Source organism: Akebia trifoliata, chromosome 4 (assembly GCF_017979445.1).
Source record: "Akebia trifoliata isolate Shusen 1 chromosome 4, ASM1797944v1, whole genome shotgun sequence".
Taxonomy (NCBI): domain Eukaryota; kingdom Viridiplantae; phylum Streptophyta; class Magnoliopsida; order Ranunculales; family Lardizabalaceae; genus Akebia; species Akebia trifoliata.
This window is the reverse complement of record NC_141378.1, coordinates 29,471,666-29,491,547: the sequence shown is the minus strand read 5'-3', so window position 1 is coordinate 29,491,547 and position 19,882 is coordinate 29,471,666. Positions and strand designations below refer to the sequence as shown.

At 34.0% G+C, this 19,882-nt stretch overlaps 1 protein-coding gene across 1 annotated transcript; it reads right to left on the bottom strand.

Moving 5' to 3' along the window:
* Window positions 1-14,638: 14,638 nt before the first annotated feature.
* Window positions 14,639-19,882, bottom strand: LOC147404686 (protein STRICTOSIDINE SYNTHASE-LIKE 6-like). Its single transcript, XM_086437883.1, has 6 exons — window positions 19,861-19,882; window positions 19,716-19,819; window positions 19,115-19,264; window positions 17,748-18,088; window positions 16,588-16,720; window positions 14,639-14,948 (listed from the first exon to the last, which is right to left on the bottom strand). Exons 1-6 carry the CDS (start codon window positions 19,880-19,882, stop codon window positions 14,682-14,684), a joined length of 1,017 nt encoding a protein of 338 aa, XP_086294009.1. The 3' UTR covers window positions 14,639-14,681.

Here is a 19,882-nt window from a genome sequence, read left to right as displayed (position 1 = left end):
TTTGTTGTCTTAGACACAGAACCAGTCATCACTCCGCATAGTCATATTCCTATCATCTTAGGATGTCCATTCTTAGCAACTTCTAATGTAGTCATTCATTGTAGAAATGGGATTATGATTTTACCATTTGGAGATATGAAAGTCAAATTTAACGTCTTTCATAATTTCTAATGAATTGATGTTAATGATGATGTGGAGGAAATGAATATGATAGATGTGCTAGTCAATCGAACGTGTAAAGATTTAAGGTATTTTGATTCCATAGAAAGATGTTTGGCTCACTTTGGCCACGATTTGGGTCCATAAGTGAAGTCAACACTTTGCTTGAATCTATTCTACTTTTAGACTCTACATGTTGACATGCAAAAGTCGAAAATCTTTCCATTCATACTCTCGCTCTTGTTCCTTCTCAAATCAAGCCTCCCAAATTAAAACTTAAATTGCTTCCAGAAACATTGAGATATGTATTTCTTGGCAAGAATCAAATTTTACCTATGATCATTTCCTCCCACCTTAGTATAGTCTAGGAAGAAAAGTTGTTAAAAGTGTTGAGAGAACATCAAGAAATTACTGGTTGGACCATAGCTGACATTAAAGAAATTAGTCCATCTGTGGTGATGCATCACATTCGTCTAGAGAATTTTGTTAAGCCTTCCCTAGAACCTTAGAAACGACTAAATCCTGTCATGAAGGATGTAATCTAGAGTAAAGTGATGAAATTACTCGATGCAGGTATCATTTACCCCATCTCCAACAGTCATTGGGTAAGTTTCATTAAAGTTGTTTCTAAGAAGTTTGGTATCACTGTGGTAGCCAACCAAGACAATGAGTTAATCCCCATTCAAGTACTCGACTCAATGACTCCCAAAGATCACTTCCCACTACCTTTCATTGACCAAATATTAGAGCATCTAGTAAGACATTCCTACTATTGCTTCTTGGATGGTTACTTCGGGTACAACTAAATACCCATTGCTCCCACTGATCAAAAGAAAATAACTTTTACCTACTTCTTCAGAACTTTTGTGTATCGTAGCATGCCCTTTGGGTTATGCAATGCACCCTCTACTTTTCAGCGGTGTATGATTAGTATATCTTCGGACATGCTAGAAAGATATCTCAAAGTATTCATGGATGATATTTTGGTCTTCGGACTAAGTTTTGAGGAATGTTTCCATCACTTGACTTTGGTCCTCGTGTAATGTAAAGAAGTCAAATTAGTCGTCAATTGAGAAAAATACCATTTTATGGTAACATCCGAGATTGTGCTAGAACACATTATTTCTACTAGAGGGATTGAAGTAGATAGAGCAAACATAAGTTTAATGAGAAGTTACCAAATCCTAAAACAGTCAAAGAAATTAGGTAATTCCTAACCCACGCAGATTTCTACCATAGATTCATTAAAGAATTTGGGAAGATTTAGAAGCCTTTATGTGAAATCTTAGGCAAGGATGTTCCTTTTAACTTCATAGAGTCATATCTCTCCGTGTTCAACCAACTAAAGTCCGATTTAACTTCGATGCCCATCATTCAACCTCCAAATTGGAATAATCCATTTGAGATCATGTGCGATGCTTTAGATTATGTGACAGATACTGTTTTGGGTCAACGAATCAATAAACATCCTCACGTTATCTAGTACGCCAGTAAAACCCTCAGTGATGCTCAGCTTAACTACTCTATAACGTATAAGAAAATGCTAGCAATAGTCTATGCCGTTGATAAATTCTTACAAAAAAGGATGCTAAAATAAGGCTAATCTATTAGATTTTACTCTTACAAGAGTTTGATCTTGAGATCCGAGACAAAAAGGGTGTAGAAAATGTTGTAGTTGATCATCTATCTAAGATAGTTACTAAATCATCCGAGAAATCTTTACCCATCTCTGAATTATTTTTCGATGAGCAACTTATGTAAATTTCTAACAATCCATGGTATGTGGATACTGCCAACTACCTAGTTACAGGTCAATTGCCAGTCTCAATGACTAGGCAAGAAAAACTCTGTCTATTTTAAAAAATCAAGTGGTATTTATGGGATGAACCATACTTATTTAAATACTGTCCTGACCAAATCATTAGACATTGTGTTCCAACTTGTGAGTAAGCCAATATCTTAGAACTTTGTCATAATCATGCCTGCGGAGGGTACTTCAATGGTAAATACACTGTTGTGAAATCTTGTAATACGATTTCTTCAGGCCTTCAATTTTTCGTGATGCCCACAAGTTTAGTAAATCTTATAATTGATGTCAGAAATTAGGAAAAATCTTTAAGAGAAATGAAATGCCTCAGATCATCGAGATTTTTTGGGACACAGATTTTATGGGACATTTCCTATCTCCCAGGGTTACCAGTATATCCTCGTTGTTATTGATTACATGTCCAAATGGGTCGAAGGTATAACACATAAGACAAACGATCATAAGGTGGTGATCAACTTGATTAAGGAGACCATCTTTTTAAGATTCGATACTCCGCGAGCTATCATAAATGATGGTAGCTCACATTTTTGCACTAAAATCTTTGCAGCATTGATGAGGAAATACCTCATAATTCATAAAATTGCAATATGTGGACAAGTAAAGATTTTTAACAAGGAAATTAAGACCATTCTGGAAAAAATAATCAATCTTTAATGAAAAGATTGATCTTTGACATTAAATAACTTGTTGTGGGCCCATTGAACTATTTTTAAAACACCAACATGGATGTCTCCTTACCGATTAATTTTTGGCAAGGCCTATCATCTGCGTGTAAACCTTGAGTATCATGCATATTGGACAATCAAATGCCTTAAATTTGATCTCAATAAAGCCGATAAAAATTACAAGTTACAACTCGATGAATTAGAAGAGATCAAACATGATTCTTATAATTGTGATAAACGCTACAAATAACGTACAAAATTTTATCACGATAAACACATTCTTCGATGAAATTTTGAACCTAGTCAACAAGTATTATTGTACAACAACAGACTCCACCTTTTTCTAGAAAAACTCAAGTCTCTTTGGATTGGCCCATATATGATCCAAATAGTTTACCCTTATGGTGTTGTTGAAGTCCTTAATCCTAAGGACGGATCCACTTTCAAAGTAAATGGTTAGTGCTGCAAATCGCATCTCAAATATATATCACTAGAGGAAGTTCTACTCCTTGAGGATCCCGTTTATGAAGATTAATAGAATTTTCGTTTGGCTGAATATGTTAAACTTAATGTTTCTGGGAGGCAACCCATTCTTTTTGTTTCAATAGTAATTTTAGAAGTTTTGGCTGAGTACTATAGTTTTTTACTTCAGTTAGGCCTAAAACTTGGCCATTTTCCTTGTCAGGAACAATTATCAGTTCAGAACCAAAGTGGTAGGTTCAAAAAATAAAACCATAATTGGTCTCATATGTTTAGGGTTGTACAATGCTTAACAGAAAGGATTGGTCAACCTGTTGATAGGTTTTTCCCTTGTTGGCCCTCTTCAAATAGTCACCGATGAATCAGGATAGCATACCCAATGCGCTCAAGCTCTACATGCTAAAAAGTGACGAGCAGAGTCCTTATCATGTTAAATGATACTCATAGCTAGCATTACCATCCAAACCTTAGGATTTTAGTTATTTTGTCTTATGCTAGTTTACATAATGTATATTGAAACTACTGGTGTGTGTTTATCTAACATAGCCTAGGAACCATTTGCCTCGGTTATGAGCACAATATCATTCATGGTGTTTCTAGTAGAATACAACATGATCACGACTAATATGACAGATACAATCGACGCTGCGATAGTAGTGAGTAGTGAATTGTCTCATTTCAGGAGACATTGTGTTACTATCAACAAGATTGTAGGATCTTTTTTAGGTTTCATCCAACCCACTTCATTTTCTTTTGTCATTTTCAATTTTGCTTTTGCATGTGCATGTTGAAATATTGAAAACAATATCATGTTTAAGTTTGGGGGCGTATGGGTTGGATTGCTACTTATTTTTCTTCTTCTATTCCAAAAATCATAAAAAAATAAATAAAAAGATTTAAAAGATTTTGAAAAGTATTTTGGTGTTAACTTTGTTGTATTTTGCTCAAAATCTTTGGTGTATCTTTAAATACTTGGTTAAAAATCTTAGATCAATCATTGGTTGAAATCTTTGATCCCAAGTCCTTATCTGTGTTTCTCTTAAGAAAATATTATAGCAAAGTTATCTTTTGGTTATAGTTACTTCTAATAAGGTTCAAGAAATATATGTTAAATTGATTAAGTTGTTCTTTCTACTTAGAATATTAGGAAAAATTGGGTTTGATGAACTTTGACTTCCTTATTCATTTGGTTGGTTGATTAGAAAAAAAACATAACTGGGTTAAATATGTCTTGAACAACAACAATTGAATTAGACTGGGTACCTTGAAAAGGATTGCATGTTTTTCTTAAAAAATAGTGGAAGAAATAAAATGAAAATGAAAAAGAACAAGAAAATAAAAAGATCCCTTGAAACGTAAAAGAAAGAAAAATTTAAAAGAATCAAACTAGAAGAGTTTAGAGTTTCATTAGGATAAAAGCCATCAAGTATAAAAAAGTGAATATACTGGAATATCACAGATAAAGTCCCTTCGGGGTATTAAAGTGAACATCCACACTTCTCACTACCCCAGACAGGATGTTAAGTTTAGAATTAAACCCAAGTCAATCCACCTACTCCTAGTTAGATAAAAGGTTAGAACTCACTCTATAAAACCAATTTCTAAAGTTTCTAAATTAGAATTACTATCTCTTAAAGGTCAATTTAATTCTAAGTTTGTTTATAGAGAAATAAGAGTTGGGACTCTATGCCAATGGTATTTCCCAATGACTGACAAATCGTAAATAACCCGTGCTTTTTTAAATATAAATTTTGATTTTGATCATTGTTATTTCAAAAAGTTATTTTAAATTTTGTGGATATATTCTCTACAAACCCTCACGAGTTAAACTCGTCCATTAGGAATTACTTAGCGGTTTAAGGACTTACTACATTTGTTAACTGCAATCGAGATACCTGCGAAAGTGACAATTTATTTTCTAAAAAACTAGAAAAATGCAAGTTTGGGCTGTGATCGGTATCTTAAAACACTGATTTATCTATACTTTTCCCATACATTTATCTTGATTTTCGTCCTATTTCATTACATTAGGTAAATAATCATGTAAAGCCTCAAATTATTACGTTACATGTTCTACTATGCTAAATGGACTTAATTGCATAAAATTAATGCATTTTTGAGAAAGTCTTGATTACGTGTGTTCATTGTGCAGATCAAATATCAAACCATCAAGATAGATTATTAAATCAACCAATCAAGTGTGCATTACAATCTGGAAGACCAATCAAGTAATTATGTGTAAAATTGTAGAACCAAAAGTCTTAGCATGATTATGGTGCAGTCACTATTCTGTAGTCACTATTCATTGTGGCACAATGAACCTCGGTCAGAGCGCCCTAAAATTGCATCTATTTGCCTCTTATTAACTTATATGCACAAGAAGTATGACGGCTATATTTGGGTCCTTCTAGAGTATCGAATGTTTATAAATAGACCCTTTTTTCCAAATTAGGAAGGGACCTTCATCTCTCTCTCTCTTCTCCCCCCAAGTGCTCTTAGCACTTTCACTTGTAATTTTTCCTTTTAGGATAGTTTCTTTATCTTTAAGTTCCGTAATTTCTTTAAGAAGAAGATATTGTACATTGGTTACTCAATGAATACAAGTGCTAGTTTTACTACTTCTCTTTGTTTCCTTGCAATGACCATAAGCTAAACTCCCTCCATTAGTGAGAGGAGGAAGCCTAGGAGCAATTTTTATTGTTGTATTTTTGTTCTTTATCCTTCCATGTTTTTTTGATGATTATTGGGTTCTCTTCAAGGCCTTGTCCAACTCTAATGGATCAAATCTCTAGATGAATCCTTATACCTTTTATGCATAACTTAAATGTTTTATGTTTAGATAAAATCAAGATAAAACATGCTTAATCTAGGTAATTGGTTGTAGGGGCTTCATACATTAGTGAGTTAAGGAGCTCTAATTTCTATGTTATTCAAACTTTCATGCTATATCTTCCAATCCAAAGAACTCACACCAAGTCCTTGGAGTTGAGTTAAAAGGATAGAACTTAGATATAGCTTTAAATGCTAGTCCTAGGTTACTCTAACCACTAGTGGTACTCTATCTTGTTTTTAGCTGAATTTTCATTATTATTGCTTTATTTTCCAACAAATTTACTTTCATTTTTGTTACACGAAATATAAAAACAGATTTGAATATTAATTTAGATTAACTTCATTTCTTTGAACTTGGTAATCACCCTCGTACCCAATGTTCGACCCTTACTTGCCTTCCTCAAGTTTTGTATAAAATTAAGTTCTCAACTATACGCAATTCACTTCCCATATATATATGACTTAAAGGTTCTTGTTATAGCTCAACCGACTCCTCAAGTTCTTATTTACAACTTCATCAATCTTCCAACGTGATAGATTTCCTCAAAGAACAGAATCAGGAGCAGAATCACTCACACAATTGGTCCCAAGACCTAATAGATCTCAATTTTAGTATGGGGAATTAGCTTCAAGCGTTCCTTCAAAGCTGTCCATTTTAAATTAGGGAGTTTGGTAACCATCCATTTTCAAAAACTTGGATCAAGCCAAAAAAGAAATATTTAGCATTTTTTGTTTGGATCTTGGTTTTTCTATGAAATCTAGAGAGTTGTGGTGTTGGGTTGCTAATGTGGCACTTTATTTTCATATTTTTGCCACGTTACCAATTTTTCACTTTTCAACATGGGTTTGGGTTAAGCTTTGCTATGGGTTGGTGTCTATGTGCAAGATACAACTCATATAGAAATACATAAGTTCTACTTGCATCTCCAACAGAAAATGTAAAGAACTCAAAGAGTGCTAGGTACTAGAAGGATTTGTTGAAATGTTAGCAAAAACCATGAGATCAATTAAATCCTTTGATGTCCAAGGACATCACTACGTTGATTGAATTGATGGTTAAAGTCAAAGTTGATGTAAACAACAATGACGTGAATGATCTGTTTATTTCTATTTATTCTCCTCTGTATGTTCTACTTTTGCAATGTGAGGTATATACATAAAATATTATTCAATTTCACCAATCAAAAAAATATTATTTAATTTCATTGCGTACAAAGTTAATATGATATCTTATGTTTCTCCATTTTTCATTCTAAAACTCTATATTTGCTTCAAAGTTCATTTATACTTCGAGGTTTAGAGATTAAGGTCAATTGAATTTTAAACTTGAAAAGGGCACCAAGAATTGTAACAAGACGTTGAAGAGGTTATAGACTCAATTGAATTTTGATGCTTTATGAAATCAGCTGATTTAACTTTTCGACGTTTAAGGAAGGCATCTTGGTTTTCACCATTAAAATTCAAGTTTCACCGTGGATCATTTGATCGATCAACTTATAAATTTGGTTTTCACTGATAAAAATGATGTTCTTAATTAGTGAATTTGATTTTCTATTATTAATTTATAACTTTAACCTTAAGATCCCTTTTTGTTTATCAAAAACCTTCTTGATCGAATTCGGAATTTTTTTACTTAGGACTTGATTGAGATGAAATCCTTGTTTTTATCCGAATCATGGGAGACTCAAGAAAATTATGAAATCTGAAATGGAGCCAATCACTCACTACATTGTGGAATTAGATCCAGGTCCTTCTCCTTGTAGTGGGGATGAGATCATGCAAGGACTCATCACTACCCCCCAATTCAGATCTAATGAACCAAATGAATCACTGGGTCTCATTCATTAAATTATCCATAATACTATGATGGATCCACATCATTAGATATTAATTCATCCTAGATCCGCTAATTTGCAATTCACAATTGTCCATACCTCACATTCCCAATCCCCATCGTAACTTGTAGCCATCGGAGAGGGGAACATACAAAAATAGAGAAAGAATCGTGAAAATCATATCAAAATCGCAACACCAAATTCACCAGATGTAATAAAAAAAAATATAAGAAACTAAAGAAAAATCAAAAAATACAAAATAGAACCGATCACAATCAAGATACTCTCGATGAAAGTACCATTTTGTTCCCCCTTCCAATGGATATGTAATAAATGTGAATGATAATAAATAAAGATGAATGAAGGGGTAAGGATGGATGTCTGGTTGTAGTGGAGGATATGAGCTAGGGGGGGGGGACAATGGATGAGTTCCTAGCTGATCTCGTCCACACTACAAGGAGAAAGGTCATGGGGTCCAATCCCACAAGTAATAAGGTGATCGGTTATGTTCTGAATTTTTGTAGCTTTTCTAGATCTCTAAACTCAATATTACAAATAAAATAGCATCTCGACTAGATCTAAATCAAATATTTAGATCCAATTTGGAAGTTTTCTAAAGATGAGAAATCAAGTTTTGTGATTCGAAACTAAAATCAAGCATGAAGCATAAAAATTGGCAACTAAGAAATTCATTTTATTAGTGAACAAATAAACTAAAATCCATAATAAAATTTAGATTCAAGAGAGAGAATTTAGAATTAAAATTCGAGAAAGAAATTCAATAGATCTGTCACAAATTTAATCTTACTTTTTTTAGCTTGGACAAGTTTCTAAAATCTGAATAAATTTATATTTCTTATTACCTCTTTTGAGTAGAATATTCCAATCTTACAATATTTTTACAATAATTCAAAAGAACTCTTTCAAAATGTAGAAAATTCCAAGACTTGAACTCTTTTCTCTCTCTCTGAACTTCTCTAAAACTCTGGAGAGTAGTTCTAAAAATATCCTTGAAGCTCTCTTCAGGTCACCATGAACAATTCCTTAAAAGATTCTCTAAAAAAATGAAACATATGTACAATTGAGAAAGACCTCCTCTAAAATGAGGATCCCTTGCCTTTTTTTATAAAATCATAGATGAGGGAAATTTACAAAAACAATCACAAATCTGAAACAACAACCTACCCGATTCAAAATCAACGAACCGAACCATATTTTTTATCATTATATGAAGTAGAATGATCATATCTCCCTATCTGTAGATTCAAAAACTTGCACTACCTCGAGATTCTAACTAAACTTTAATTCCTCCATTTCATGTACACCTATGTATGCCTGCAACAACACCTCTCAGACACCCAAATTAGATTTTTGGTACAAGAAAAAATAATAATATTTTAGGATTTTTAGGGAGAAAACCATATACCTCCGCAGTGTCATGTGTATTTCCCTTTATAAGGGCTTCTTTCATTATTTTCTCCATGATTTCCGTTCTTTCCGTTTCAACAGTTTTCGCCCTTTTTGGGATTTCCCTTGATTCTCATGAATATGGTTAAGTTTTCGATTCTTGGGGATATGATGTTTCTGAACTTTCTTCCTAGACCCTCAATATCTCGGTTTAAGAAGTCGATCGTCTTCCCCTCTTTCAATCTTTCATGGTGGTTGCACGAATCCTGAATCATTTCATATATGCCACAAGATCTCTAATATTTTTCATTTAATGGTATATAGATCCACCCAGTCTTTCATCCTGACCCTCCCTTAGTTTCCCTATGCCTTTTCCTCCAATCCTTTTCTTCCCTTACTCGTTATGGTTTTCTAGGAGCTTCAAGTTCTACTACACTAATGGTGGTTGCTGTGCTGTCTACCCCCTGTTCTTCATCAATTTTTCAACCAAGGTATATTTCTCCACCTTCACATACAAGTCCTCCAATCGTGATGGATCAGTCTTGATTAGTGATTTATGCAGCTGTGTCCTGGGAATTATTGCTACTATATAGGGTGCACATGCAGTCACCTCATTCTCTACCACCAACGTTATAGTCTGGAATTGTCACATGAAGGCTTGGATGCTCTCTCCAACTTCCTACCATAGGTGGAAGAGTATATTTACTTCAACCTTCATCTTCCTCAAATGTATAAATTGTCTGACAAAAGCTTGTTTAAGCTTAAAGAAGCTTTTTATTGATCCTGTGGGTAACCTTTAGCACTAGGATATATCTCCGTGCCTTAATGTCATTGGAAAGAGTTTACAAAGCAACAAGTTGTCGTTCTGGTACAACACCATCTGGTTCTTGTAGTGAAGGATATGCTCCATTGGGTCATTCGTCCTATCGAACGTTTCGAATTTTGAGGGATGAAATATTCTCGACAGATCGGATGCCATTATTTCTAGTGAAAATGGAAACCCTTTAAGTTCCCAAATTATATTCCGAGCATGGCACCCCAAATCTCTTCCCCTAGCTTGTTCCTCGTTCCTCCTATGCAGCAGCTCTTCCACATCCTCCCTTTTCATGGGGTTCCGAACTTCTTAACTTCCCTGCTAAGTTCCTATTCCTACTTAATTTATTGTCCGATCAATATAGATTTGATCTATTACAGGGGGTGGAGGTCCTGTCTTGCTCTTATTTTTCCCCAAGTTTTGGTTCCTTCATTATACTTTTGTTTGAGTTATTTATTTTTCCTTCTTATCACTTGAATTTAATCATTCTAGCATTCGAGCCCTTATCACATCTCTACTCTCGTCTCTGTCGACAAACGGTGTACCGCCGTGCTAATGATGGATTTGCTGATTTTTTAGGTCTTTCTCATCTTGTTCTCACTATTTTGGTCATTTCTCCTTGTAACGATCCCCACATCCGGTGCCAAATTATAGATGCTAAAAAACTTGCACTACCTCTAGATTCCAACTGAACTCTGATTCATTTATTTCTTATACACCTAGGTGTGCCTGCAATAACACCTCTCTAATGCCCAAGTCAAATTCTTGGTACAAGAAAAAAAAATAGTATTTTAGGATTTTTAGGGAGAAAATTATATACCTCCATAGTACTCTACGTCTTTCTCTTTATAAGGGCTCCTTTCATGATTTTTGCTCTTTCCATTTCTACCATTTTCAAAATTCCCTTGATTCTCGCAGATACGGTTAAGTTTCCAATTCTCGGGAATACGATATTTCCAAACTTTCATCTTAGACCCTTGAAATCTTGATGTAAGAAGTTTTTCGTCCTTCATTCTTCCGATCTCCTATGATAGGTTGGGTATTCGACAAAATCATCTTGTAAGTGCCACGTGTCATTAAAAAAAAATCACACTATTTGTCCTGGTCATGATATATAGCAATAAAAAATTACTATCTAGCGAAATCAATTTTATTGGCTTTTGGGTATACATTTCTTCATGCAATTGCTTTTTTTTTTTCTTCCATTTCTCTTGATTTTGGGCTTTTTCAACCTTCAAATCTTCATACTTGTCTGTGTGTCTGATTCCCAAATGAAATATTTGTACCATGGCTTGAATTGTGAGTGGGCCCATTATGAGGTATAACACCACCATACATGTCCAACCATGCCGCAATGGTCATGTGCTAGTGGGACTCCAAGTTGGTTCTAAACTCATGGAAATTCTTTTTGATTGCATTCCAATCGTGTCCTTGTTCCTCTGATTCTTATGCAATTGAATTAAGTTCAATAAATAAAACGTACATGATTAAGATCTTTGAATTGTATACCATTACATGCAAATATACCATGAAATAATACTAATAAAAAATGTGCAACGCATGGAAATGAACATAATGCATGACTTCCCGTGTAAAACCAGAGTTAAACAGAGAAACATTGCATATATGCCCCAAAAAACATGATGAAATATGAAATATTTGTCACTTATCATTCTCCATCTACCTGACCGTTGGGATGTTAAGGATTCCTAGAGAAAAATGTATCCCAAGGAAAAAGTGTACTAGTCCCTTGAATATTAGATTTAATCTCTAAGAAATTCGCGTTCTTCCTCGAATCCTAACTGTCATGTTAATGAAAAGCTTCAAGCGTAGGTCGAGGCTTGAAAAAATCCTTCTACAATTTAACCATATGTTACAATTTTCATTTTTGGAAAATGCTAGCCTCAACCCATCAGTTGCAGTTCTCTATCAACATGACCATCGAGATGTTAGGCATTCCCTAAGAAGTTATGTATCGGTAGGAACTAATCTTTAGGTAATATACTTTTTTCCACATATCTCAACAGTCATGTAGTTAAGACTCGAAAATCCCTTTTTTCAATTATAAATAGGACTCTTCTTGGAATATGTTATGTTTATTTAATTTGTAGATTTTGTCTGTCTTTTCTCCTCGTTAAATCTAAATATTTGTTTTTGAACGTTTAGACCAAAATAAAAACACAAAAAAAAATCAAATATTTTTCCTTCGTTTTCTATTCTTCTTTAGTTCTCGCAACAAACAGAGGTTAAATAGTAGATCTGACTAGACTGATGTGTTCTAGAGGTGTTGTGAGTCGTGTCACACATCTACCCACAAATCCGCAAACACCTAAACACCTTAAAAAGAGAAACATTGTCTGCACCTCAACCAAAGTTCGATCATATTCATTTTAACAAGTTAGAAGCAAACATTGATTTTAGATTCAAAAGGCACTTAAGTATAATATGCTTTTAAGTCTAGTGTTTGCCTGCTGCTTTATTGATTCCCTGAGTAGGCATCAAACAACCCCCCCCCTCCCAGGACGAGGGCCTCCTTCCAGCTCTGTTTCACCTCCGGGGGAAGTATGGATAGCCTTCAATTAACCTTGCCGAGGTAAAATGAAGTATAAACTCGTAGTGCGGTATCTCTATTTCCAAATATACCAAAATCAATGAATAACTCGAAGGACAAATTATTTTGTAGCAAGTGGGAATGTTGTGAGATGAGATTAGAACAAATAAAGCCACATGGAAAAAAAAAACAATAACATTCAGACACCATAATTTCTGAAAGATGCAACATTATGAGAGGTACTTTCAATAGTAATTGTAGTTCTAATCCAAAAGGCTAACGAAAAGGCCTACAATAGTTTTGGTTCTAATACGATTAGGACGCGGCGGGGGGCAGAATTTATCTAGTCATTTTAGTAAATTTTATCTAACATTTTTAGGATTTTGGTATTTCAATTAAATCACTTATTTTAAGATTATTTGTGTATTATTTATGTATGTTTCATGGTATTTTCTACTTTTTGAAAACTTTTATTATTTTGGGTAAGTATGAAAGTAAAAGTGGAGTCAAACTAAAAGTCTAAAGTTCATTTCAATCATTGAAAAGAGTTTTTTTGCTTGTAAATTTTTCTTCAAATTATCAAAAAGTTTCAATTTTTTCCAATAAATTATACTTGTGGATTCGTGGTTGCCTACTTTCAAAGTATAATAATAAGAAAAAAAAGTAGGGTGATATTCTTCTTGGATTTCGTGTTGGGATTTGAAGTCTCTTCTGTCACCTCCCTACTCGTGCCAGCGTGGTATCTATCAAAATCATTCCGACACTCAAGTTAGAAAAATAGAAGAATAGTCTAAGGAACTGGTTAGACCTCCAATCCGCCAAAAGATTTATTCTTCTATGCTCATTGTGCTACTTATGGATCCTTGCTGTGAATTAGGGTCTCCCCCTCTCACGGACAATGATCCCAGAAAATTTCTTGATTCTGTGGATCCACAAATGGAATGGAAATCTTCTAGATTAGTTATACTAAACTTGGGAGCTCTCTGGGCTTTACATGCGAATATCAGGATTATAAATATTCTTTGACCAGGTCTAACCTGCTTGGCAGACCAGGTCTTATTCAGTGCTGTACTGCCCTTCTAGCCAAACTAGGGAGATCTTTCCTTTGACTTACCCTGCTGATGGGTAACGCCCGTATGCTGATTTATGCATAATACCACTTAACCGGCCTGGACACGTGTACAGCTTAAATAATTGACAGTTATTTCCCTCTACACATATCATTTATCCACTCCTTATATTTAAAGAAGATCATCGATTTGGTTCAACTAGGATCCAAGCAATGTCTAATAAATTTGACAAATACACAATCAATCTGATCATTGAATGAGAGCATGACATAAAAACAATTCCAATTCTCTTTCTTAATGCACCCTCGCTATGATAAAATAACAAACTCAAATTGTCGAGATCAACAAATCAAATTATTGATCTCAACAATTTAAATGTTGATCTTTATGGTTTATGTTCAATTGTTGAGATCGACAATTTACAATTTTGACCTAGAAAATCGTAACATGATCTTGACGATTTGAACAGAAATTTCAATTGTCCATCTCAACAAGTGAAATTGCGTCGGACATTTTAAGAAAGAATTAAATTGACCATCAAATTACTGTCAAAAAATTAGGGGGATTTAAAAAGAGGTCTCCCCTGCATGGTTCATTAAGTAATTTCTAAAATGATTCTAAATTGTACCATGACAAACATTTGCAATATTGTGAGTAGAAAAGTTCATCCCGTAATAACAAAGAAAAATGAAACATTAATAAAAAAAAAAAAGGGTCGGTCTCAAGGATTTGAATTGTCCATCTCGACAATTTGAATCAACAATCTCACCAATTGAAATGGGATCGGAACTGCTTTAAGAAAGAAAAAGTTCAAAACTGACCATCAAATTACTTTCAAACAATTAAGGGGATTTACAAAGAAAAAGTCCCTCCTGCAAGCTGCATTACGAAATCTCTAAAATGATTTCAAATTATATCATGATAAAAATCTGTAATATTGTAGATATAGAGTTCATCCCATGACAACAACAAGAAGAAGAAAGAAAGAAAAAAAATGAAATGACATATATTGTTAGTAAATAGTTATTGATAAAGGTGAATTATGCAGCATATAGTGTGAGATCAAGTCGACCAATGTAAGGTTTGACTAGCGAGCCGTAGAATAGATGATTCCCTATCTTGAACCCAGTGGTCACCAATGCCAATCCGGGATCAGAATATAAGGCAATCACTTCCCCATCCAAATTCATAGCCATTATTCCACTATTTTTTTCTGACGTGGGAAGCTTCACAAATCTTCCCATCATTGCTGTTGTCTTCCGAAGCCAAGGATATCTCATCAGAGCATCCCAAAAAATTGTCTTTCCCTTTTAAGAAAAAAAAATTATTTTAACAGTTATAAAATTGAAGAATTCATTAACCAAAAAGGAGAAAAACTTGTAAATAAATTTGTTAGTTAATATTTTGGATGCCATTAATTTTTTATTTTTTTTTTCTTTAAATTGATTATAAGTCCCCTTCATAGATTAATGAAAGTTTCAGCATATGTGAGAAAAACCATTGATTTTTCTTCCCAAAACTAGTCATCTTCAATGTGAAGATTTTATCTGCTTCAATAATCAAACCACAAGAATAAGATAGGAATTTTTGACAAGTACTATATAATGAAAATTTTGAAAAATAAAAATCAAGGATTTTCCACCAAGGATTAAAGCAAAGGTTGGAAATGATGGATTGAATATGAAGTTTGAGTCATAAAAATTTACCATAGAGGTTGAAGAATTAGGGCTATCAATGGATAGTAATTGGTTCGAATACATGTATATTCAAATCCAAATCCAAAAAAAATATAATGATGCGTTTTGGTTGAATTCGTCGTAGAATTTAAGATATGGATCTTAAAATCCTTAAATGTGGGAATACAATGCCATTTACTTGACATAAAGTAAAATGAAGACTTCTTCAATATGATATAAGGATCTATCATATAGAACAAGATGCAGTCAGAAAGGAGCAAAAAACGAGCGCACGTAAGTCTATTTTGCTATACTCTGATCACAATCTGGGTGTACAAATTATTACTGACTAAGACAAAGCATAGGTATAACAAAGAAAGTCATTAATTGAAAAATATTATTCTTAAGTTTCACCAAGTGGGAGTTATTAGTCCATGGTAATGGTATGACTTAAAATGATGAGATAGTTTTCACACAAGGAGAATAAAGAAGTTGTTTAGTATTGGTTGGGAGTAACTTACTAAGTTACTCCACACTTATGGAATAACTATCTGTTAGTTTTAACAAATTCCATGCCTTACCTTGTTTAGAGGGAGACATGAATTCCGGACTCTACAAGAACAGACTATGCGGTTCTGTTTCGAGGCCATAAAAGAAACAATGGTTCGGGCAATGGGTTGACACCCATTAATGCTATTGGAACCCCAATGTTTATATCTCTTCAAAAATGTTGGAACCCCTCAAATATTTATAAATATGAGAGATGGTCCATTAGGATCATTTACACTATTTTCTTCTTGAGAAATCCTTGTGAGATTCTTGAGTCTAATGACCACATCTCACGCATTACAAGAGCTAAATTCAAACATAAGGATGTCTAAATTATGTAATCTTTAAAGAGTACACTTAAAAGTCTTTGAAGATAATATTTGCATTTTTACTCAATTCAGATAATATTTGCATTTTTACTCAATTCGAGATAATTTTTTTGTAATTTCAAGAGGAACCTTAGGTGTTGGTCGCAAATACTTGTTTCTAACGTTCCCCATGAAAAAAATAAAATATTGGAATAAAGTAAACCCCTCTCATTTACTAGTTAATATATGAAAATATCTTGGATTTGGCGTTTCTAGGCATGGCACATGGATGGAAACTAGTTTCCCTCCATGTGGTGTGTCTAGAAGCATTAATAAAAGGGTGGGAGCCTGACTAACATAATCAGATTAGCTTGAGGGAAAAAACAATGACAAGAAAGAATCAATTAAATTACCGAGACTAGCGCAATCCAATATCGACCATCTGCATCAAATCGGATGTTGTCAAGGTACCCTGGCAAGTTATCTAGGAACTCATCTATCGATCCTTTTTTCTCACCTTGAATGTAATAGTTTCTACACCTTCGCCTGGAATGTTTTTCATTTCAAGAATCAATTTTCTCATTTTTCATCAAACAACACAAATTGATCAATGGAAAATATGCAGCATATGCTTTAAACGTGTATTATTCACCTTATTTCAAAAATTCAAAAAAAAAGATTCAGTAATATTATAGTGATTAAGTGACAGTGATGGTGAAGGTGATGATATAGTGGTGATGGTAATAATGATGGTGGTGATAATGAGGGCATTGAGGTTATTATTCCATTTATTTATAAAAGTAAATTAAAGTCAAGGGACAAATCATTTGTTTGAAAAATTAAGGTGGTATGCGTGTCATTATTTTTTTAGATGATGAAAGGGGCATTTTTCCCCGTAAAAAGGTGAATTCCTCCAAAATTTTGAAGCATGACTGCTTCAAAGTTGAACTTTTGTTATATGTCGCAACTCACAAGTAAACACTTTAAATTAACTTTTACAATATATAACAAGTTACAATAGTATTTTTTTTACCGAAATTCATAGAAATTCGTAAAAGTCATAAAATTTGTAAAACAAAACATGGTTTATTCTTTTTTAACTTAAAATAGGTGAATTATTCAGAATAATTCAATAATCTGAAAAATAATACTTTTATTGAAAAAAACAATTAGTGAATTTTTTGCGAATTAAACAGGAGATTGTTTACTATGGTCAGGACCACTAATTTCTAGGGCTATCAAATGTCAGTGGGTAAAATAGGGCTCAAAATCCTAACTCCAAGCCTGCCAGCTAAATGGTTGGGTCGGGCCAAATAAAGCTCACCTATGTCAAGGCCGGACGCACAAGTACTTGAGCCTAGTTATGAGCTTCTTAATGGGCCTAGCTCTAAAGTTGTAGTCCAACCTTAACTTAAGACAGTCTATCTTGGTCCATTTACTAAACAGGCCGAATAACACTATCCAAGTGGTTTCCACAATGGGCTGAGCAGAGCATTTACAGGCCTACTTATTATTATTAAGTAACAAAAGATTAACCCGAACATGTAAGGTTTTGAGTCCCCTTAAAACTTACAAGGCGGTTTCACAGAAGATAACAAAATCTTCTTGTGGCGAGATGGCTACTCCGTTTGCAAAGTAGAGGTCACGGATAAGTACTTGGGTCATATTAGTTGATGGATCATAGCTCATGAGCCTTCCATGAGGCCGACCCTCAAGGAAGTCCAACACGTACTCATTCAGGTTGTATTTATAAGATGCGTCCGTGAAATAAATCACACCATCGCGTGCAACATCGACACCATCCGTTAGTCGGAATTTCAGCCCATCAGCCTCATCAGTCAAGAATTTTATCATTCCCTCTCTTGTGACCTTCAGCAGTCCCTGAAATGTGATATTAAAAGAGAAATAAATTATCTATCACATATATGGTTGTGAACAGAGAGAGACTGGGTTGCATCAACTCAAGAGGTATATATATATATACATGGAAGGCAGGTCCATGTGGAACGTAATTTGAGAGTTACTATTGCCACACTAGCTTTTACTAACGCCACACCAACTGTGTGCAATTCTTTGGGAATTTTACATAAGAATTGGTGTGGCATTAACAGCTCTCTAAAATTTACATTGTTTCACACATTGCCAAAGTGGAAATGGGCATAGAATCATAGATGCTTTTTCACTCTTATCTTTATCTCAATGAAAAGTATTTGAGAGCGGATCTTTTGTAGTGGGTTTTCTCTGTATTCCTATGCAGTGCATTTAAGTAGTACAGATTTTACTTCTTGAAAACAAAATCTAATTCATCAGCTTTGTATGGATCATGGTTTAGATCAGATTGAAAAACCAAATTGAAAAAAAAATAGGACAAATTTTAAGGTCAGATGAAGGCTTTTAAAATGAACGGTCCAAGACCTCCCATTTTTAAACAAAAGTGATAAAACCCACTTTAGAGGAACTGCTCCTAAAGTATCTATGGTTTTGTACACACATCCACGCCAGCAATGTGTGAAACGATGCAAATTTCAATGTCACTTCAGCATTTTCCACTATGTGAAAAAGGCCAATATTTGATGGTCTTAGCCCGTTAAATATTCTCTTGTAGAATTTTTTTTTTGATGGCCCTGGACTATCAAATTATTAGAGAATGGACTTCAAAAAAAATAAAAAAAAATCCATAGAGTATGATTGTCAAATTTGGAGGTTTAACAAACAATAGCACGGTCCTCTAATTCACCAATCACAATGAACGAAATAATAAAAAAAAAAAATCAGAAAAATAAAAAACAAAAGAAAAATCATAAAATAAGCTCCAAATTAAACTAAATAACCCAAAATTAATATACATGTAAACCTCTTTGTTAATATTGAAAATTCTGTCGAAGCTATAAATAACTGACAATAATTAAACTAAATAAGACCAAATGATATTGAAATCACTGGATCGGCAACATCTTTGATGGAGGTCGGTGTTGTTATCGTTGTAGATTGGGGAATGAACCCTTGTGCTTCACGTGCTGCTTTTTCCTTGGCCTTTTTCGCCCTTTCCAACACATCCTCCTGCATGCAGCATTTCATTAATGATTTTCCCTATATTGCATCCATCAATAAGTAAAAACCATTCAAAGGGGAAGAACTATAACTACTTACTAAAAGAAAAAACAGAACCAGAACGGGAAGCATGATAGGCAACCGGGTAAACTAGATTACTATTACATCGGTGGGGAGGGGGGGTACATAGAAAGTGAAGTTCTTGAACACAATGGTAGACTCAAAATTACCTAAAGTTGATACGTTTAAGCTGATTTTAGGTAAATGGCACAAAAATCAAATAAACTTTTTTCATTGGAGAAATATTAAGAATAAAACTTAATTGTTGTTAGGCGAATCTGAAGACTAGACTGTATAAGAACAAAGCCTTCAATGCCAAATTAGTAGACTAACGTTCAAAAATATGCCTTAAATAGGAGTGTCCCTATTTTTGTCTTCTGCAACAGTTTTGAGTGTTTGGTTTGGTCCTTAACTCATAATCTCTTTATACCTCAACAACAACAACAACAACAACAACAATAACTACAACAAAGACTGTTGTCTGCACCGTCGGTCCTGTTTTCAACAACAATGGCTGTAGCTCCTCATAAACAACTGCAAACAGAGCAAGAGAAAGGTTTGCCTTTCCCTACTACTAGGCTTCCCTAGTACTGCCAT

Coding starts and splice junctions, on each gene's coding strand:
- LOC147404686 (XM_086437883.1), bottom strand. CDS start 19,882: ATGGCAGTACTAGGGAAGCCTA. Junction 18,089..19,114: donor TCAAAGATGTTGCCGATCCA/GTGATTTCAATA, acceptor TATATGTGATAG/ATAATTTATTTCTCTTTTAA. Junction 16,721..17,747: donor ATCTTCTGTGAAACCGCCTT/GTAAGTTTTAAG, acceptor AAAACATTCCAG/GCGAAGGTGTAGAAACTATT.